Source organism: Apodemus sylvaticus, chromosome 20 (assembly GCF_947179515.1).
Source record: "Apodemus sylvaticus chromosome 20, mApoSyl1.1, whole genome shotgun sequence".
NCBI lineage: Eukaryota > Metazoa > Chordata > Mammalia > Rodentia > Muridae > Apodemus > Apodemus sylvaticus.
Genome location: NC_067491.1, coordinates 27,660,594 through 27,683,949, shown reverse-complemented (window position 1 = coordinate 27,683,949; position 23,356 = coordinate 27,660,594). Strand labels below are relative to the sequence as shown.

The 23,356-nt window shown below is 34.8% G+C and overlaps 1 protein-coding gene across 1 annotated transcript in view; it reads left to right on the top strand.

Annotated features, from left to right (window-relative positions):
• Positions 1-23,356, top strand: part of Ppfia2 (PTPRF interacting protein alpha 2) — a 457,537-nt gene that overhangs the window by 279,261 nt on the left and 154,920 nt on the right. The window contains exons 3-4 of the mRNA XM_052165724.1: positions 3,500-3,601; positions 18,534-18,698. Coding sequence (XP_052021684.1) covers positions 3,500-3,601; positions 18,534-18,698 — 267 coding nt within the window. The remainder of the gene's footprint in view (positions 1-3,499; positions 3,602-18,533; positions 18,699-23,356) is intronic.

Sequence of the window (23,356 nt, the reverse complement as noted above, 5' to 3'; positions counted from 1 at the left end):
CTTGTGTTAAACATGAACATTTTAAATATATTTAAAGAACATAATTTTATGTACACTAGACAAGAGAAAAAAATATTGTTTATATTGGTACTTCTTGAGTAAGACCAATGTAATGTTTACCAGTTAAGGAACGGTACATTTAAATGAAAGAGTTATCCAGAGCATTAAGTTCTTAGGTTTTTTGTTTGTTTGTTTATTTGTTTGTTTGTTTTTGCTTGTTTTTGAGACAGGGTTTTTCTGTGTAGCCCAGGCTGTCCTGGAACTCACTCTGTAGACCAGGCTGACCTCGAGCTCATAAATCCGCCTGCCTCTGCCTTCCAAGTGCTGGGATTAAAGGCGTGCGCCATCACTGCCCAGCCTAGCATTAAGTTCACAGTGTTAAATAACAGAGAATAATGATGTTCTTGTTTCTCTCTTCACAAATACACACATTTAAGTACATAGGTTCTCATTTATGTTAACATGCTTCATGTTTAACACAAACATGATGCCATGTTTTTATGAAAAAGAGCTTTAGTACTAGAGCTGGCTGATTTCTAACTTTTGGGCGTACTGCACACCTACTTGTAGAAACTATGAGAACCTGAGTAGATTCCTTAAATGCTTTCTAGACTTTGTTAAGATTCCAGGTAACCCCAAATCATTTACACACACGAAATAAATTATAGCAGACAATAATATTACTTAGGTATAGTGTAAATATCAGATAACAAGATCATAATAGCAGAAGAGACAATTTATTATCATTTCTTTTTTGTTAAGGAAATTATAATGTTCTTAGAAGTGAAGGAAATATAACTAATAAATAGTACCTTATTATTAAAGTTAAATTTGTAAGATTAGCTAATCATTAATTTACTCTTACAACAAAGATTTATTGTTTGCTACTATTCTCCTATATTCTCAAAATTATGGTTAGCCCTAAGGCAATGTAAACAACCTATTAAATCTTCATACTAAATTACAATAAAATAAAATGAGATATTACAGAGCATTAACAAAGCAAAATGATGCTTAAATTGAATAATTTATGAAAGAATAGTGTTGGAAATAAACAGGGATGAGAAAGTAGAAAGTTAGAAATAGATGTGGGAAAGTGAAATATTCCAGTGGATACAAAATATACGTCTGACATGCGGGCTTCAGTGAGCGATGTCCCATTCACCTCTCTCACATACCCAGGGATTTACAGCATCGCACTATGTCAGCTGGGACTGAGTTACACAAAGTAAAATAGCCATTTCTAGTAACTTTTACTATTTCAGTATCCAACATAAACCAGTGTATACAGTATTGAATAAAAATTTGGTACTTAGATGTACATATCAATGGATGGGTGGTGGATGGATAAAAGGAATCATGCATGCTTGAAGAGATGATAATTTTGGTAAGTCTGAGTAGGATTTTTTTCACTTGATAATTTTCATCTTTATGTAAAATCAGTGCATCAGAAATCAGAGTTGTAGGAATATAGTGATAAATTCTAAGGTTTTGTATATTTGAGCAGGTTACTGATTAGTGTCAGGCTTTGCCACCCATATTCTGAAAGGAGTAAAGTATAAAATAGTTCATCCAATGTCTAACTCCAAACACAGAAATATACAGCAAGGAATACAAAATACAAACTGTTAAAAATAGTAGTTCTAATGTATATTCATAGCATACACACTTTTGAAAAGTTCTCAAGTTTTGTATGCTTTAAATTTTTAATCTTAAAGTCTTTAACAGTTGCATTTTTTGGTATTAGAAACCTCTCAAAGTTTTGTAAGTTTGAGTAATATGTAAATTTCTCAAAGACTAAGGGGAAAAGTATAAGGAAAATAGCTTATGTCAGAAGAAAATTAATGAACAGAGTGAAATCATCTAGGAGATAAATGGCCAATATGTATAATCAGCTGTGGCAATGATTCAGTGTGCACCTCTTGAAAATAATACAACTTCTGTAGGTCTCAGTGAGATGTTCATATCACCTTTGAAGATAAAGTTAAAAATAATTACTTAATTAATTAATTAATACAATTTATACAATATGTGATTCTACTTTACTTTCTGTTGCTGTGACAAAGTTTAGGGAAAAAAGGGCTTGTTATAAGTTACAACTTCTAGGTAACCATCTTTTATTGAGGGAATTCAAAATAGAAACTCAAGGTAGGAACCATTAAAGACTAATTGTTAATGCATTTTCTGGCTTACTCTATTTAGATTTCAGGTAGAGGTCAGAACCTGCCCAGGAAATGATACTGCCCAGAAGACCCTCTTACATCAATTAAGACAATTGAAACAATCCCTCACAGATATGTTCATAGACAGTCCTGTTAAAGATAATTACTTATTAACTGAGATTATTTTTGGTGATTCTAGGCTATGCCAAGTTGAAAGTATTAACTAGAACATCAAATTAATAAATAATAAAATTATTTTTATTATATTTTAATATTTTATATTATATTTTAATAAGTTAATAAACTATAATAATAAGTGGGAAAGGAAGTGCCCAGCCTCCAAAAGACTTGAGGTACCAGGGTCAGGGGATATCTGTGGGGCCCCCACCTGCTCAGAGGAGAAGGGGAGGGAGAATGGGGGAAGGATTGTAGGATGAGATGACTGGGGAAGGGCAGTAGGAGGGGCCTGACCAGGGAAGGACAGTGAATGGGATGTAAAATATTTAAGCAATGAACTAAATTTAATTTAAAAACAAACAAACAAAAAGTCTGTACCTAATTCAGTGAATAAAAGAATATCAAGCTTGTTACAAAATAAAGAATAATTAATTAATTAATACAATTTATACAATTTTAAATTAATAAAATATAATAAGCAAGTAACTATTATGTAATTAATAAGATACAAATTAAGAATACTTTATGCACTATTAATAAAATATAAATTGCTTGATGTTCTTTTATTTGTAAGCATTCAGTCATTGTAGCACTGCTTGAAATAATGTGATATTAATTTTTATAAAATAATGTTCATTTCATAACAATAGTAATAATGGAACAGATTATGCAGATAAATGCTTGAGAAAAAGTATGAAAGTGTTGGTTGGTTAATTAACTTCTGTGATATCAGCTTGTATAACAGTTCTATAGGATATTGACTATGGGTATGTGTTGCGATTGTTATCTACTGTATCATATGTGAAACATATAAATCAATCAAACCCTAAGACTAGATAACTTGATCCCAAATATCATACAACAAAGTATTCTAATAATAATTTATACTAAGTTAAATATAATGTAATACTTCTGAAATATATATCTGATAAACACATATAGGCATCATATTATGCAAATCACAAATGTCATGGATTAGTATTTGTTGGAACCATAAATCAAAATGCATAAATGATAGCAGTATGCCTTTACCAGCCAGCAACTATATGAGTTTTCTTAATTTTTTTCAAAGTTTATGTCACATATTATGTTCTTCCTACTTGAATATTTTATTTTTTATATTTCAAGTACATCTTCAAACATTTTTCTCTCCCTCCTAGGAGTTTGCTGCACTGACTAAAGAGTTGAATGCTTGCCGTGAACAACTTCTTGAAAAGGAAGAAGAGATTTCAGAGCTGAAAGCAGAAAGAAACAACACCAGAGTACGTAGCAAAGCTCTTGGTCTCTAGACATAGTCTGGAGTCAAGTATCAAGACCCAATTCTAAAAGCTTGCAAAGACTTTAGGCATGCTAAAGTCCTAAAGCTGTGCATGTTCCAATTCACAGTCAGTTACTTTAAAAGACGGAAACATAGTATAATACCGAAAATAAAAAAGAAAGGAAACCAAAATTATAGTCTTGGCTAAATCACTATGTTGCCCTGCAAAATGTTTCCATTCCTCTGGTCTTTACTTCATTGTCCTTTTAAGGAGCTGCACTGCTGCAGTGGCCTGCATTTGGTCCACAGTTCATTTTAGCAAAGATCTTAACTTAAAAATCAAAGAAAAAAAAAAAAAAGAGTTCAAATTATTGGAACAACCTCTGCCAGTTAAAAGAGGTTTACTGCATTTTTATTTATTTATTTATTTATTTATTTATGCATTTATTATTATTTATCAGTTCTAGAACTGATAGCTTTTACATGTATCCTGTTGTATAATAAAATATGTAATTTATACATTTTGCTTTTAGAAATCCCTCTCTACTGTTAATCAGATGATGTGCTACATAATTAGATCAAAGATGATGTATTTTTATAGACTCAAAAAATATTACGAAATTTCTTAGAATATATATATTTAATTATATTTTTCATAAGTTAATGTATTCTCATTGTTAAACAAAAGCAGTGCCCACTTTCATATGATCATAAATCCAAATTTGCTATTAAGAAGGTGAACTTATATTAAGCATCATAGGGTTCTAGGGTTAATCCTCTGCAGATAAAGTGATTAGTAGCCAACTTATTTTGTGCTTGTGCTTAGAGTGTTATACAAATGCAGCTCCAGTTACAGTGCTGTCTCCCATAAGAAGTGGGCTTGCTTACACGATGGTTATACCATCAAACTCATTTCTGTCTTCCTTCATCAGGATCTGATTATATATTGAAAAGAATTCTCACATGTGCATTGTGCATGTAAATTGGTTTTCATCAAGGCTTTGTTGAACCAGTCACGTAGATTGCCTGTAATAGGGCATCACAGGGACAGATTAGACCATGTGATAGAAATTTTGGTTTCTCTCCCTGTGCCTAGTTCTCGTTTAAAACTGGTACTGTATTTCCATGCAAATTTCCTTCTTTCTACCATATTATTTATTTTGCCCTGTCCTATTATTTTGAACTATAACATGTTAATCTACATTCCCTGATGGAACAGAGTACAGGAAAATTTGAAACTAGAAGAAAAGTGAAAAGTTGGGAAATAAATTCCTTTGGTTTTTATTTTCAAAGAATCCTCACATTAAAAATGCATCAGAACATTTTGTTAGCTACATCTGTGCTTCTTCTATCCATGTCTTTTTATTCTGCAGTCATTTATTGCTTTATACATCCATGTGAAGATGATACTGTGTTTATCCCCACTTTCCAGACAAAGCAAGTCAAATGTATCATAGGTTGCATGGAGTAAAAGAGCAGAGGTTTAGGAAGGTAATCCAATGTACATAGAGCCTGTGCCACTGGTACTGACCCACAAGGCTGCTGGGACAGCTCTCTGCACCGTACACACTCAGGATCTCAAAGATTAATTATGGTTTAGATGAAACCTTGCTCAAGAGTCAACACACTGTTGTGTGGCACATGTCATTTTTTTTTAAATTGTCACTGATGGAGATTTGTTTCAGAAGTTAGATTATTTTCATCATATTAAATGCCCTGAGCCTACAAGCACATTCAGCTATTTATCTACAAAGGATCACAAACGTATGGTAAGCTAGCCTGAAATACCTGCTAAGATCAGAGGGAGGAATATAAGTTTCCTTTGGGACAACAACAATAACATTTTTAATTAGAAGCAAGATTAATAGCTATTACTATTTAACAATGAGAACAAACAATTTTTCTATCTTCCTTAAAGGAGTTTTATCTCGACTTTTTGTTGATTAGATCAAAGCCAATAGATTCCTGAATTCTAGGGGATATAAAATCTTGATAATATAATGACTGATTAGGTCATATCCTACTTTTGACCTACTTGATTACATCAAAAACAAATTAAAACAAAAATAAAACTGCAGTTTTGGATTCAGACATATCTTTCTATTTCCCTAGAATGCCATATTGAATGTACAATGACATAGCTATAGGGACTCACCTTTCAGATAGATTTGTATAGTAGTATTTGTGCTACATATTGTGTTACCTTCTTGATGGTGAACACCTGTGCATTACTGCTTGGAAGACAGCAATAGAACATCACACAAACTTCCTTCTCACATCCAGGGAGTACCTGATTGTGCACAGTTGTGAGATTAACTAGAATAGAGTGTTCTAATTTCTAGTGTTCTGATAAACATTCAGACCTTTCCACATTAATGAGCTATCGACTACTCACAAATTGAAATAAATAACAAAAAGACAAGGCACACAGTAAACTGTTAGATGTGATGAATCTTGTGAATATTGACTGTCATCTAAAAATATTCTAGTTAATCTACATCATTCTAGTTAAGTGAATTATATGATCTAACATAATTTCTGTTAGAGATGAATGGAGTCTAACATACAAACTCATAATAATACAATCATTAGATTTAACATTAATTAAGGGCTGGTGATTTTCCTAAAGGTTTACGTGGCTACCTCACTAGAGCATCCCATCAATTTCAGTATCTCTAAAAGTTGCATAATGACGAGCAAAGTAATATGAACATAGTCTGCTTCTTTAGTAACCAAGCTTCTATATTTCAGAAATTCTACTTGTATGTGACTATAATTAATGTCTAATCATAGTTTGTTTCGAATGTTGGAGTTTAGTTCTACTGACTTTTATAATTTGTGCAAGAAATAATGCATTTATTCAGTCAGAGCTGAATCCTTTGATCATGACTAATTTTTGTCACTGAAGAAATGTCCAGTCCACAGCCAAGAATTGAGTGAAGGAAAGAATTCAAGGTTCAACTTGTTCTAAAAAGCCATCTGTTCCCCAAGTATTTAAATGCAGGTATCCAAGTAAACTAATCATGTACATGATTATATACTGCTAAAACTTCAAAACCTATAATGGGCACTTATAAATATATACAAACATGTAAGTCCTCCACCCATTCCCATTAGAAGGGGATACACTCTTTTGGGTATCACCCCACACCAAACCTCTACCTCCCAACCCCAACTCCCCACCCACTATAGCAAGTTGCTAATGGATTAGGCACATCATCTCCCACTGATGCCAGACCAGAGGTTCTGGAGCAAGGAGAACACTCCTCCACTGCTGGGAGGAGTGGAAGGGCAAACTTCTACAACCATTCTGGAAATCAATTTCGTGGTTTCTCAGAAGTTTGGGGATAGTTCTACCTCATGATTCAGCTATACCTCTCCTAAGCATATACCCCAAAGATGCTTCACCATCCCACCAGGATACGTGCTCAACTATGATCATAATAGGTTTTTCTGCATCACCTAATGATAGATTAATCTTTAATTAAAATGATCCTTTTCTTCCCCAAGTTTCATTTTGTCAGCATTTTATCACATTAGCAAAAAGCAAACAAGTACAAGTATATATATATATACATTCTCCAAACAGTTTTTTCAGTATACTCAGGAATACTTATTAGGAAAGTCAAGTATGTTAAATATTTTTTAAAGTAAAGCTATTGTGTGGCTTGAGCATGAAATAAACAAAATTCATATATTTTATTAAATATATAATTGACATATGCCTATATCGCTTCCCTCTTTCCTGTATTCCCTCCAGTTCCTCATATATCCATATGTTCAAACCATTGCCAGCTCCTTCAGAGTTGATAGCCTCTGCTTATTATTGTTTTATTAATCTACTGAATCTGTTTAGTGCAGACAGACTACTTTGTATTGGATAGCCAATCAGAGAAGTCCTTCTTTCGAGTTGCCAGCTCCTTTTCTCTCTTGTACCATCTTTCCGTGGTCTATAGTTCTTTTTCTAGGGATGTGACTCCAAGAGACTTTGCCTTTCCATGTATGTTAGTATGCCCATTGGTATTATTATTGTGCATATTTGTTTAGGCAGCCATATATTTTTGTGTGTCTTAGGCATGGATTCAGTCTCATTTTTAGGAGACACAAGGTCATAACACAATTTCTGGTCCTCTGGCTATTCTGATCTTTCTGCCTCTTATTTTGTAATATTTCTTGAGCCTTAAGAGCAAGAGTTGTGTTAAAAACAGATCCATTGTGGCTAGGATGCATTCTACCTATTGATCTCTGCATTCTGACCTTTATATAAACTCATGTAGAACATTATAATTAAAATATTTTGATACACAAGTGTTACTGTGATATTATGTGATCATAAAACAAACTAATCTATAGGGTTGTATACATGTCTATTTGAATGGCACTTTCAAGTGAAAACATTTGTGCACTTGTTTTGGGATTAAAATCCAACTTGAAACCAGATGCAACACACAGATGTAAAATATAAAATGTTGTAAACACAGAGATCCTTTGGCTTCTTTTCCTGCTCATTTTGCTTCTATTACTTTTTCTTGTTTTGTAGAGAAGACTTTAAGTTCTTTATCCTATGCTATTTTACATTATATAATAGGCCCCCAAAGATCTTATTTCTTAATTTTAGTTTCTGTTACTGAAAGATTTCTCTTGTTCCCAGGGATCTCAGAGTCTATGTTAGGACCACCATCTCTTTATTTTTCCCTTTTCCCTAGAGAACTAGAGTTATCAAAAATTTGTATTGTATGTTCCTTTCTACCAGCCTGATTGAGGACAGTGCTGCTTTGGCCACCTTGAAGAAAATTACCTGGGAGTAATTCTCTCTCTCTCTCTCTCTCTCTCTCTCTCTCTCTCTCCCTCTCCCTCTCACTCTCCCTCTCTCTCTCTCTCTCCCTCCCTCTCTCTCTCTCTCTTTCTCTCTCTCTGTATGTATGTATGTGTAGTATATGCTCTATATATGTCTTCATATGTCTTCAGGTATTCATGTTCATGTGTATAACTGTGGAGGCCAGAAAAAAGTTAGTGTTACTCCACACATTATTTCCTTTGGTCAAAATATTTCATTAAATCCTGTCTATTTTCAGCTAGGCTGGCAGCCAGCAGGCCCCAATAATCCTCTTATCTCTTCCCACCTCCAAGGGAAGTGATAACAGAAATGCCCATGGCCACTTGCATCTTTTTACATGGTGTTCACAACAGCCCCAGGTGTCCCCTAACCACTAAAGTCACTGTTTTGTTTTTTCATAAATTTTTAGTTCCCTAATACATTATAACAAAAGAATTAATTATCTTCAGATAATTACCTAGTCTAGGATACCACTGAAATTTTGTTGTTTTTCATACAATGAATTGTGAATATGTTTACCCATCTTCAAATCTTCCTAGATTCTGCCAGTCTCTCTACCCACCTAACTTTTATCTTCTTATTTCTCTCCTCTCAAAAATAAAACAAAAAGTAGAAAACAAAAATGAAAATAAGTAAGAAAGAAACAAATAAATCTCTACAAAATCCAAAGACAAAAATTAAAACAATCAAGTAAATGAAAAATAAAACAAAAGAAAAACAAAAGAATAAAACAGAAGAGAATATCCAAACAAAGCAAAATGAAACAAAAAAGTCCACAGATAATGTTCACTTTGTTTGATATTGGCCATCTATTTGTGTATACTAGCCTGGGGTGTTGTGTTTTATAAAAGTAAAGAGAGGAGGAATATGTTTGGTGGATGTGTAGTCAGGTGTTGAGGAATGGGGTGCCTCTGTAGGCCCATGTTGGGGAATCCCTCCCCCTAAGAGACCAGTCAGTATATTCTGGTATATAGAATTTATTTGGGGCATAGGGAGGGGAGATGAGGGATTAGAGACAGAGAAAGGCAGAGGGAGACAGTAGAGGAGTAGAGGCCAGCCATAAGAACATAGAGAGAGAGGGGAGAGGAATGGGGAAAGACAGGGGGCAGGAGAAAGAGGACAGGGCAAGAGCAAGGACTTGCTGCTGGCTACTCCTAGTTCCCCATCCCCCATTGCTATACACCTCTGTTCATATTCCTGACTCTCTGTGTATCATCTAGTCTCTTCCCATACCTGGTCCTTCCCCCACTTTTCTCCTCCCCCTCCTCTTTTCTTCCAAAGTCCCTACCTTCTACCTCCCATGGATATTTCCCCCCTTCTAAGAAGGACTGAAGCATCCACAATTTGGTCTTCCTTCTTCTTGGGTTTCATATGGTCTATAAATTGCATCTTGGGTTTTCCAACCTTTTGGGCTAATATCCACTTGTCAGTGAGTACATACAATGTGTGTTATTTTGTGACTCAAGTACTTGATACTTTCTATTTCTATCCATTTGCCTAAGAATTTCATGAAATCATTGTTTTTCATAGCTGTGTAGTACTCCTTTGTGTAAATGTACAACATTTTCTATGTCCTTTCCTCTCTTGAGGGACATCTGGGTTCTTTCCAGCTTCGGGATACTATAAATAAGGCTGCTATAACACAGAGGAGCGTGTGTCCTTGTTATATGTTAGAGCAACTTTTAAAAAGTTACTAAAGCAAAACTTGTGATAGGACATTATAATTTTATTTTCAACCATTAATGAAGGGGAGGAAAGAGACATTTTCAGGCAATACTGTTTTGTGCATGGTTTGAAGCAATATGAATTCAAGATTTGCAGATGAGTGTTCACAATATCATATATTTTCAAAGTTTGTGTGATTATCATATAAGCTGGGTTCTAGATGTAGAAAAAAATACTTTTATGGCTTTCTAAAATGCCCACATGACTTTCAACTACACTAGAACATCCTCAGAAGGTACTAGCATAAATCAATCACTCATATAACAGACAACGAAACTGTTACCCTATTTTTTTTCCTTTCTTTTTTATCTTATTTGCTCCTTAGGTCAAACCAATCATTAGTTGTTTACTTCCACAAGGTTTGTGCCCCCATTGCCCTAGCATATTTTACAAGCAGGACAGATTGTAGGTGAAAGGCTTTGTGCCTGGGTTGCATTCTGTGTTTCTCTAAAGAAATTAGAACATGAAGCTAAGATCTCCACGTAGGTAGATACTAGTTCAATTTCTCCATGTTCAAAAAGTTTTGTGTGTGTGTGTGTGTGTGTGTGTGTGTGTGTGTGTAATGGGGCTGCCTGTCATTTGTGGAGAACAACCCATTGTCTTAGGAATAATCTGGGTTGTTCGGGGATTTCCATGGAATCCCCTTGGCCAACAAAACAACTGAATGTAACCTAGTCCAACCACTGGAAGCATCCCCTGACTATAACAGATGACCAGTAGAGAATTCATATAACTCTTTACTAGGACCCCTCATATGGATTGCCTATAAAATGTCCACGAAATTTCCATTGCACTAGGTTTCCATAGAACCCCTCAAATGAGCTTCCAATTCTAGTCACTTTCTTCACTCTGTCCCTCTAGCCAATCCTCCTCCATCTGATCACTCCAAATCTATCCCTATACCTGTCCCTAGAACAACCATAAAATCTGTTGTTTCTCCTCCCATAGAGAACCTTCCCCCAGAAACCTCCTCTTTACCTAATCTCATTCAGAATGGTTTATTTTTCTTATCCCATCCAATTGCCTGCACATTTCATAATTTCATTTTTAATGGCTGAGTAATATTCCATTGTACAAATGTAGGATATTTTCTTTATCCATTCTGTCTAGGAACATCTAGGTTTTTTCCAGTTTTGGGTTATTATGAATAAAGCCTCAATGAACTTAACTGAACAAGTTTCCTTGTAAGACGAAGAAGCACCCTTTGGGTATAAGACCAAGGGTGGTATCATTGGATGAGGCAGATTGGTTTCTAACTCTAAGGAGTTGCCATATTGATTTCCATACTGCCTTCACAAGTCTACATTTCCAGCAGCAGTGGAGGAGTAAGTCCTCTGTTCCAATCCCCACCCACATGAGCTGTCACTTGGGTTATGGAACTTAGCCATTCTGACAGGCATAAGATGAAACATCAAAGTAATTGTGATTTGCATTTTGCCGAGGCCTAGGATGTTAAACATTAATTTAAGTGTTTCTCAGTCATTTGAGATTCCTCTGTTGAGGATTTTTTATTTAGATTTTTTTTTACCATTTTAATTGGATTATTTTTATTTAGTCTCTTGAATTCTTTACATATTTTGAATATTAGTCTTCTCTCAGCTGCAGAGATGGTTATAAACTTTCCCATTCTGTTAGCTGCAACTTTGTCCCATTGACAGTGTCGTTTGCCTTACAGAAGTTTTTTAGTTTTATGAAGTTGTAGTTGTGAATTAGTGCCTACACTATTGGTGTTTGGTTCAGAAAGTAATTTCCTGTAATAATGCATTCATGGTTATACCCTACTTCCTCTTCTGTCTGGTTCAGTGTATATGGTTTTATGTTAAGGTCTTCTATCCACTTGGACTTGAATTTTGTAGAGGGTGATAAATATGGATCTATTTTCATTCTCTTACATGCAGACATCCAATTTGACTACCACCATTTGTTGACAATCCGGTCTTTTTCCCAGTTTGCATTTCTGGCTTATTTATAAAAAATCAAGTGTCCATAAGTGTATGGAGTTATGTCATGGTTTTCAATTAGATTTTATTGATCAATCAATGTATCTGTATTTATGGTATTATGTAATACTATGTGGTTTTTATTATGATAACTCAGCAGTACAACTTGAAAACAGGAATGGTGATATCTCTACCAGTTGTTTTATTGCTTCGAATTATTTTACTTATCCTGGGTTTTTGTTTTTTCCATTAATAAGTTGAGAATTTTCTTTCAAGGTCTATAAAAAATTATCTTAAGATTTTGATGAGGACTTTGTGAATCTGTAGATTGCCTTTGGTAGGATGGTCAGTTTTACTATGTTAATCCTACCATGAACATGGAAGATCTTTTATATCTTCTTCAATTTTTTTCTTCAAGTATTTGAAGTATTTACTCTGAAAGTCTTACAATTGTTTGGCTAGAGTTTCCCTAAGATATTATTTGAGGCTATGATGAAAGTTTTGTCCTGATTCCTTTTTTTTTTCCAATCTGTTTGTCATTTGTATATAGGAGGGTTAAAGGTTTATTTTTGGTTTGGCTTTTTTGTTTTTGTTTTTGAGGGTTAATCTTGTATCCAATCACATTGCTGAAAGTGTTTATTAGCTGTATGAGTTTGTTGGTGAGATTTTTGGTGTCATTTATGTATAATACCATTATCATCTGCAAAGATGATACTTGGACTTTTTTTCTTTCCAAGGTGTATCCTTTGGATCTCTTTTGCTTGTCTTATTGTTCTAATTAAAACTTCAACCAACAAAACACACACACACACAAAACAAGACATAACAAAACAAAAAACTCAGAATCCTATTTTTCAGGAAAGAAAACATACAAACTCTGTCCCCCATTTCTTACCTTGTTGTCTTCACTCCCATTTTTTTTCAGAAGCTTTCTACTTTTCTATGGCTTCCCAAGCTTTTATCAACAAATCTTACTTGCTTTCTGTACCACCAGCTTAACTGACAAATCCACTTTTACGGCCACCAAAATCCTTAAGCCATTGTCCTCTGTTGGGAATTGCCTCCTCCCATAGCACCCTGGGAAGCATCAACATATTTCTTTATTGAAAAATAAAAAACCAAACCGTTGAGGCAGCTGGTTTCCTATACAGTGGCTATCCTTGTGTGAACAGAGTCATCAAATGATTTCTTTAACAGCTTCTCAGTGATGTCCTCACATAGACCTTTGACAGATTTTGGATGGCTGCTGGCTTCCATCACAGCATTGGGAAACTCCCTCATGATAGTTTTGCCCTCAACTAAGTGTTTTTTATAGGAATATTATCTTTCTTTGTCATCTTTTAAGGAATATATATATATATATATATATATATATATAAGTTATACACACACACACACACACTTTAATTTATTAGAGTTGTAGGGCATTTTGGTAGAATCTACTTCCTCAAACACTTACTGAAGAGTTTCTGCTGTAGCTCTGTAATATCAGGGGTGCTTGAAACCAGAGTGTTTGATTCACCTCTCCAAATACTTTACTTTCTAGAACTCTTCAGTCTTGACTTTAGACTTTTTCTCCAGGGAGGCAGGCTGACTTTCAGTCTGTTCCTGCTTCCCTTCAAACGTTTGGTTCTACATCTGTTCCTGTCTTTGGTTTAACAGAGCAATCCTTTTATCTTTTTCCAGCTTGCTGACTAATTTGATCTTCAGAGCATCATTAGACACTTATGCTAATTTATCCTGAGAGACTTTGTAAGGCAGTGGTTCCTCTTAATATATTCTCAAATATCACTTTATGTTTTTCTGTAATTTCTCCAGTTTGATTCCAATAGCAAAGGATTAAAATGGTAAGTTCTAAAGCTTTTTACCAGGCCCTCAGTAACAAATGCAGTTTCAGATAAAAGCAAAGCTCACTTGTATCAATTTTTAACACTAGATCTGTGAGCATTCAGATTTTGAAGGGAGGTTGAAAGATGTAGTTGGCTCTGGGGTTCCTGATTTCTGATTCATTTTTTTTAATGGTCCAGTCGTTATCCTCCTCTTGGTCTGCCTTCTGACTGTTCCTCATCCCATACCTCCACCCCAGTCTCCAGGAGGATGTCTCCAACCCAACCCCACCAGTCCTCCCCATTCCCTAGGGCCTCAAGTCTCTCCCGGCTTAGGTGCATCATCTCTCACTGAGGCAGGCCTCTGCTGTATGTATGTTGGAAACCTCATGATTTCTGGTTCTTGAAACCACTTTCTTTCTGATCATTTTCTGTGCGTTGTGCTTCTGTGTCTGGGCCCTTTTCCTTCCCCGTTCTTCTGAATTCCTCATCTTTCTTTCTCCTCAACACTCTCGTTCACTTTTCTCTCCCTTGTACTCATGCTTTCAGCTTCTCAGGAACATCCTTTGCAGGACTTTCCCTTCCTTTGGTATCTGAAGCCTTCTCTGTCTCATCTTCATCATGATACGTCTATCACTGTCTGCCATGTCCTGTTCCTAGCCCTTGCCCTTTGCAGCAAGGACAATAGCTGCTGACATCATCTGTTAACTCAGAGACATCCTACTGTTCCTCTTCCACCCTCTCATGATCAAAATCTTCCTTACAAACATTTTACTTGTTATTATTGGCATTCTTAGATCCTTACTCAGAGTGCCAGCTTCAAAGTTACCAGAGTCATTACTAATATTTTAATTAGTGTGGTCCACTCATTGAGAGCTCCAGATTCTAGATCTACTTTGGATGAGATAACTGTCATTTTGGGAATTAAAAATCTGGGCTGAGCTTCTTCCTTGCAGCTTAAGTATTTATGCTAAGGATGATGACTCTGTAATTATGTCTTCCTTTTGTGACATGTTCCTCTTTTTAAATACACTTCTGCTTTCCTCAGAATATCAGACATCTTGGGTCCTCTTGCTTTTTACTAGTTTTGATTATTTCCATACTAATGGTTGTTGAAGGCAGTATATAAACTCGGCAAACAGTGCAGATGAGTCCTACATAGCTCAGAAACTATGCACAGCAAACTTAGGCACTAAAAACACTGTGCTCTGTGAGTGTAGATGCCAGCTAGATATAGTAAATGCATATACTCAGATCAAACATTTTATTCCAATATTTCTAGTGATCTCTGTTGGCTTCTTTTTATACACATTCACAGGATTCTGAGATTATAAAATAGAAACATCACATGTAAAACAAAACAGAGAAACAAACAAGAAAACACACCAGGAAGGCTTATCTTCTTAAAGTTCGGGGTCCATGAAGGGCTTTTGAGAGTAGAGATTGATAAGCAGAGACTTTGTTAGTAAGACATCCATGTTCAGTGAAATTTTTACAGCTTCACTAAAATGAATGAGATGAGTTTGAAGTGACTTAGAACGTTAGAACGTGTAAGGACTCTGACTTTTGCTTTGGTTAAATGAGAAGACCTTGAGGACATAGACAAAACCACAGACGACCTAGATTATACTTTAAATGTAAGAGTTTGGAGGAAATAATCTGATGGATGAAAGGATTCCACCATGAGTTTCAGTTAATAAGCTAGTCTTAGGGTTTTACTGCTGTGAACAGACACCATGACCAAAGTGAATCTTATAAAGGACAACATTTTACTGGGGCTGACTTACAGGTTCAGAGATTCAGTCCATTATCATCAAAGAGGGAGCATGGCAGCACCAAGCAGACATAGTGCTGGAGGATCTGAGAGTTCTACCACTTGTTCCAAAGGTAAACTGAAGAAGACTGCCTTCCAGGGAGCTAGGATGAGGGTCTTAAAGCCGCATCCACAATGCTCTCACAATGTCACACCTACCTCAAGACAGCCACACCTCCCAATAGTGCCATTGCCTGGACTGAGCATATTGAAACCACCACAGAGCTGTTATTGGACTGAGACAAGCGAGGGTAGTGAATCCTGAACCTGAATGTTATCAGTGGATGTAATGGCAGGTGAAGGAATTCTGGAGGTTGACAAAACACAGAAGCATAACTATGCAGAGGGGAATGGAAGATGGAGGGAATCCCAGGAGTGTGGGATTGAAAGAACAAATCCTCTTTGTTAAGGACTTAAGAGTTAATTTATTTTTTGAGATTGAGCATGTAAATAGGCAAGCTAGAAATGTCATCTGTAGCCTGGGACATAGAATTACAGTTACAGAAGAGTTACACTTTACTGATAGTGGCAGAGTCTACATTGAAACCATTGCAAGTGAGTTAGTGAAATTAGAATAGAAATTGAGATGTTAGAATACATAAAATTTAGAAATCTAGAAGGTAAAACAGAAAAACATAATCTAAATAAATAACAAAATTTGAAGGTAGGTTGGTGCCCCTGTTCCACCACTTGAGACCTTATCTGATGACTAGAGGTGGTCTCTTTAGGTTCTATATCCCCACTGTTGGAAATAATCACCCATATTGAGTCCTGGGAGCCTCCTCCATTGTAGGTCTCTTGTACTTTCTAGAAATTCCCGCATCCCAACCTTCTCCAGCAGCTACGTATTTCCTTTCATTCTCTTGGCCCTTTGGGCTTCTCTCCTCTTTCCCATAACTGATCCTGTTCCCCATTTCCCCTTCCCCTTCCCTCTTCCACACAGGTCCTTACCTTCCTCTGTCTCCCATGATTATTTTCTTCTCCCTGAGCTTCCAGAGACTAAGCTACCAAACGAAGAACATGCAAGGGGAGGGAGGAATACCAAGGGGGCCTATCCTCTCAGAGTTAAAAGAGAGGGGAATGAGGGAGCAAGTATTCTAGGAGGGAGGACTGGAAGGGTAGACATTTGGGATATAAATAAATTAAATAATCAATTAATAATAAAATTAAAATAACAATATATATCATCAACAATTGTGGATGGAACAATCGTTGGAAGAAATCAGAATGATCAGAAAGCTAACTTAACAAATAAGGAATTTGTTAAGTAATTCCTTAACAAATAAGGAATAAGGAAGATATCAGAACTGATAACTACAAGAAAGTTTAACTGTCAGCAGAACCTAACAACATAGTTGTCAATGTACTTTTAGTCACAGAAAACAGAATTAAGTACAGCTAGTTTAAACAGGCACTTTTTGCAGGCAGTAAGAATGCTTAGATTTTTTTTGATAGAATTGCTATGGAAAATATTGTGGATACTCTTGAATTTTCAGAACCAAAGGCCAGAAACTCACTGCAAAATACATTGAGGAAACTGCCTGGTTCTCTGCTTCATGTCAGAACCAGGACTTCTTTGCATACCCATGGATCAAAACGGATGCTGCACATACTCCTTCAGAAAACCTTCTATCTTAACAGGATATATAATTAGAAAAAAATGTGTGGTTAAAAAAAAACAACAGGGCAGAAAATTGTAGTATTTATGTGTGTGTTCTATGTTGGGAAAATGGAATTTGCAGTTTGAATTTTCCTCAAGAAAACAGGGCGATGATGAGATTTAGGAGGACTCTAAAAGCAGCTGTCAGTGGTAGAATAATCTTTAATCATGCTCCATCAGGTTAACCTGATATAACCTTCTCATGCTATACTGGCACCATGCCATGAACCAACTGCAAGTATTAATTGAATCTACATATCTCTATTTATATTTGGGGGAAAATGATAGTAAGGTTTGTTTTTCCATGAAGACCCTCTCATTGAAATGTGCATGCATATGCATATAACCACATTGGTTAGCCTAAGCCTTTAGGATGGATGCAATGCACCCACTGCCAGTGCTTAACTTTGACTCCGATGAGAGTGCACACTGGGAAACTGACTTCACTTTTTATCCAATGTGTACTTCTTTCTGTTGCATTGGTAGCTATCCAAATACACAAAGCTTCAAAAGCCTGGTACATAAATACATAAAAGGCTATTAAAAAATTAAACATCATGACATATTCTGACAATAATTCTCAAGTGATTAATAAAATATACTAAAATTATTATGTGCTTGTGCTTATTTAAGGGAGAAATGATGTATAATCGTTCTCCTCCTGGTCCACACACACTATTTGATTTTCACTGATTGGGGGTCAAATGATCTTCTCACAGGCGACTCTTAAAGTCATCAGGAAATACATGTGTTTACATAAACATCCATAACATTATCAAAATTCCAGTTATGAATTAGCAATGAAAATAATTTTAGGGTTGGGGTTACCGCAACATGAGGAACTATGTTACAGAGTCGCAGCCCTAGGAAGGTTGAGAACCACTATGTTGGAAGTATACATATGACGTCACTTACTACTCGGTGACTTGTGAAATGACTGAAGGCAGTTTGTCTGTAATTGATTTTATAAACATTGAACTAACTACACTGAGCGTCTTTTCTGTTCCCTGATGTATGTCCTAGGGTTATTTATCATGGGTGTGGTGAAACCTTGGTGTAGTTTAAGCTAGATTTCACGTCTGTATGCAGGTCAGCATTACTCGTAGGATAACTGCATTCTCTGTTGATCCAACAGCTGTTACTGGAGCACTTGGAGTGCCTTGTGTCCCGACATGAAAGGTCACTAAGAATGACAGTGGTCAAGCGGCAAGCCCAGTCTCCCTCTGGAGTGTCCAGTGAAGTGGAAGTTCTCAAGGCACTGAAATCTTTGTTTGAGCACCACAAAGCCTTGGATGAAAAGGTATAGCACAGATACAAGTATTCAGGCCAAACCATGCGTCTGGAAACTCCTTATTTTCACGCAATTGAACAAGTAACTAAGGGCAAAGGAACACTTTTGGGTTATAGGGGGCGGGGTGGGAAAGCTATTTAAAATACCGTGGATTAACGGTATTCACAGCCATGTTCTTTTGTTTATACCACTAAATGTCTAACTTGTCAGAACTACACCCTATCACATTCTTATACCTCCATTCCAGAGGCATAATCTAATATTTGTAAATTTAGAATGTATATGATGTAATTGTATTTAGTATCTATCTCTGTCTCTAACATCTCTCCATCTCTCTATCTCTTATGTGCATGTTCGTAGATGCCTTAGAATCCAAAGCAGCAGACCAGTAACTGAAAATCACATGCATTTTGAAGTGCAAATTGATCACGCTTTAACCTTTAGACATCTATATTTGAAGTCTTCTGCATGGCCTTGCTGCTACTAATATCTTAGTTTCAAACACACATGTTGACAGTTTATGTCTTTAACAACATAGGTATTAGAGGGAAAATTCATTTTCCAGTCTTTGCAAAAGTAGCTCTAAGCTTCTCTTAGCTGCTATTCAAATAAGTTCTGCTAACAAATATAAGGCAATCTGGAGGTAATATCCTTTAGGGATTAGTTAAGGTTTATGACACAATTTCAATTTTCAAAGAAGTTCAAAGAAATATTTTTTTTTTTAACAAAATGTTAGGATTTACTATTAGCAAGAACTGGGGCATCTCACTGTAAAATATGTGACAAGTTCTCAGCATAAAAATTCAAACTAGGGATTATTGTCAGTTTATATCTAGGTTTTAATATGTAGAATTTTGTTCCATTTAATATTTATATACTTACATATTATTGTCCTCAGTCTCTCAGATAGTACTTAGAAGAGGGTATGTGAAATCCTGGACAAGGATGACATTTATTCTGTGTTGTAGTGTTAAGAAGAAATTGTATTCAATTTTTCATCTTGCTTATGAGAGGCAGAAACTCATGAAAATTTTGAAGGAAAAAACTACTTATATAAATAGCCACGTTATGTATAATATCAAATAATTATACATATTATTTGTAATTTGTTTAGTTCCTACTTATTAAGTTTATATTTCCATTTGTCACAATACATAAAATAAAATTCTTCAAGAATTTATAGGACATTTGCTTTGTGTCAGAATCCTTGACAGAGTTTTCAAACAAAGTAAGACATTCTCTTTACGACTACAGGGTTCAGAGTCCTAGACATTCACACATCCATGAGAGGCAGTTGCAAACACGAATGAACAATGCCCCAAGGTGTCACAAAAGTACAATCTGGTTTTTGAAGGGAAAAGAAGCTAAGAGTGAATTATATCTTACCTAAATACTAAAGAACAAGGAAAAGCAGTTATTTTGAAGACAGATACTCTAATATGCAAGACAGACACCTAAAGTAACCTGGATTAGGAAGAAAAGCATGTTATTTCCAGAGGAAACAACTATATTGAATGATTTAAACAAATATATTAGAGAGTGTGTAATTTTTTCATGTTCCCGTAAGAATTCTGACATCATTTAATAGATTGAGTGATTAACTGGAGCAGAAATTAACAAATACTTTTTAAGACAAAAACATGCTTGTGTGAGTACATTTTAAAAAATAAAACAATTATCATATAGAAGCTCTATAAGTGAAATACAGCTGAATGAAATATTCTTTAATACAGGCTATGAACAGGAACAGTTTTTATGAACTTGCCACCAGTGTCATAGATCTGGGCAAGATCACAAGCAACTGAACCAATGCTTATGAACTTATCTTTATAAAACATTGATGGTCCCCTGTGGAGCAGACAGCTCTGTACAAGTGGCTTAACTTTACTATCTGTCCACTCCTTCCTTGAGAGAAAGATACTCGCTGTATCTACGTTGAACTGCTGAAAGGGCCATCGATAGCTGCAGAGCCTTGAACCCCTGCTTAAAATAAGGAACTCATAGCTTGATGTAAATTAATACTCCTATTAGCATCAAAAAATATCAGCATTTGTTAAAAGTTTGAAACTAAGGAGTTGAGTTCCCTCTTGGCCCAGAGGCCAAATAATATTTAATTTGTTTATTCAGGTACTAATTTTTCCTTAGTGTTTTCATGAATAGTTTATCTGGGTATGAAACAGAGCCTTTCATAAAAATGTGGAGGCATAAATACACAGGTGTATATACAACTAATTAGCATTTTATCCTAAAAGCTAGGCTATAAAGTAGAGAGAAAAGACAAGAAAATATAATTAATTATACCTGAGGCAAGTAAACTTCAGACGTCAATATTGAAAATAAATAAAACATAACAAATTGAGCATGGGTACCCACCATTATAATGGCTAGCAGTTTTAAAGATTGATGCCCACTTCTATAATCACTGATACAGATAGACTTTTCAAGTATAACTAAAACAAATGGAAATTTTGGCATCAGCCTCCATTGATCCTATAGTATGATAAATGTAACAGAAGACATACAAGAATATTTATATGCATATATATGTCCTCCAATTATATTTACATAGTCAAATATCACAGAGTCAAACTGGACTTGATATTCTAGTGCAAGAATATTTTCTCTCATTTTTTTATTTTAGAATAGTAATTACTAAAGTAAAACCTTGCAATTCAAAATATTCACTTTTTCCATCAGTCTCTTCATTGGTAGATACAATTGTCATTATTAAGGGACTTGTTTTCTTTTAATTTTCTGAGATAGAGTTATCATCTCCTTCATATATATATGCATATATGTATGTATGTATATATATATATATATATATATATAGTTTCATTAAGCAATTTTCATGCCATTTAAAAGAACAGAAGTAACAGAAAAATTTAGAAATACAACTTTTTGATGAATACAAATTCAGTTTGACAGTCACTGTGTACCTGCATGCAGTACAAGTAAGGGAAATTTCATAATAGCAGTGCTTCAATCCTATGAAATGAGATGAATTAAGGGTAGGAATAGTTGCCAACTACAAAGGTTTACTTCTTTTTTGGATAAGAGCTAAACAATTGTTATTTTTTACAACATATCAATTTTACCTATATATATAGGAGCACATAATCCAGCAGGAAACACAATTGCTAAAAACAGTAATGATATTCTGTTGGTCTGATGATGCAGAGCAAAGAACATTTGTATTATATAATGATTTTTGTCCTGTAAAAAGCCAATTAGATAAAGTAAAATGATCAAATTCTTATCTCTGGAAAGGTTACATATTTGTATTCCTTTCTGTTTTTTTTTTTTTAGATAGTTTGGTAAAGTTAATATTTTATGCATAGAATTATTGTCTAATATGGAAAAGCAAAGTTAATAATTAATCATTATCAATACATTCTTTGAGAGTGACAGCAAAATATTTTCATTCATAATATTAATTAAAACTATATTTAAAATTGTTTTTATCATCATAAAGATGGTTTTCTATTCATTTATTTGTAGTTAAAATGTTCTTATTTTTCACAACATGATTTTATGGAGATATAATTCATTTTTCATATTTCTTGATAGATGTCATGACTTTTATGTCCTGATACGCTTTACGTATGGGAAAAGAAATCAGTAGCTAAGACTTTCTAAGATTTTCAAGCTAATAGAAATATAAAGATAGTTAATCTACAGTACTGCTTGTATTCAGGAGATCTTTATTCAATACTAATTCTAAAACATTCTAATGTATCAATCACTCAGTTAAAATGTAGTACCTTAATCCTCTGTGAGATTCTAAGTATGTGACCTAATCAGTGTTGAACACAGGGAATTCACTAATTACTCTTAGGTAACTCCAGGTTTTGTTCATAAAACAGGGTAGCCCTTCATAAAGTACCGCATCCTACAGTCCTCCAAGTCAAATAACGACTTCCTTCTGAGCATTGCTGAATTGTTGATCAGAATTTACTCTGTGCTGTTCTTATGGATAACTTGGTATTTACCTAAAACACTGGAGTGGAACAATCAATATGGTAGAGCTAAAGAGATTCTGTGAGGAGGTTTTTAATGATAAATGTTATTTTATTCTTTACTAATGGTACACCAAAAATTAGGATGTAATACTAGACTTGGACTATGCTTCAGCAGGTAAGTGTACCCGTTCCCCTAACTGAACACACTGACATAATATAATATTAAAATGAATGACTTACACCTTTAAAATTTGTGTAATGAAACACTGCTTGCTGATTTTCTTACATAATTAATAATTAAGGTGTTTATCCTAACCTTAAAATTTAATAAAAATTCAAATGTCTTATGTTTCTACTTAAACCTTATTATGTAAGAAAAGTACCAAATGAAAAACATACAGTTACACAACAAATTTAGTTTACAGGATTGTAACTATAGCATTAAAATTCGCATTTATTGAAACAATTCTAGAACATCTTTATAGAAAATATCAAAATATCAAAAATATCAAAAAATAAATATCAAATAAATAATCAAAAACCCATGATGAATTGTGTTCAAATCTATGGTTTATTGGCAAATTAAACTACAAAAGTCATTAATTAAGTCTTGATTTTTGCCCATGGTGTTTGGCCTTCTGTAAATGTCTGATGTTAATGATGGCTTCAGCACAATTTCCTATATTTGGGATGTACATTACTGCA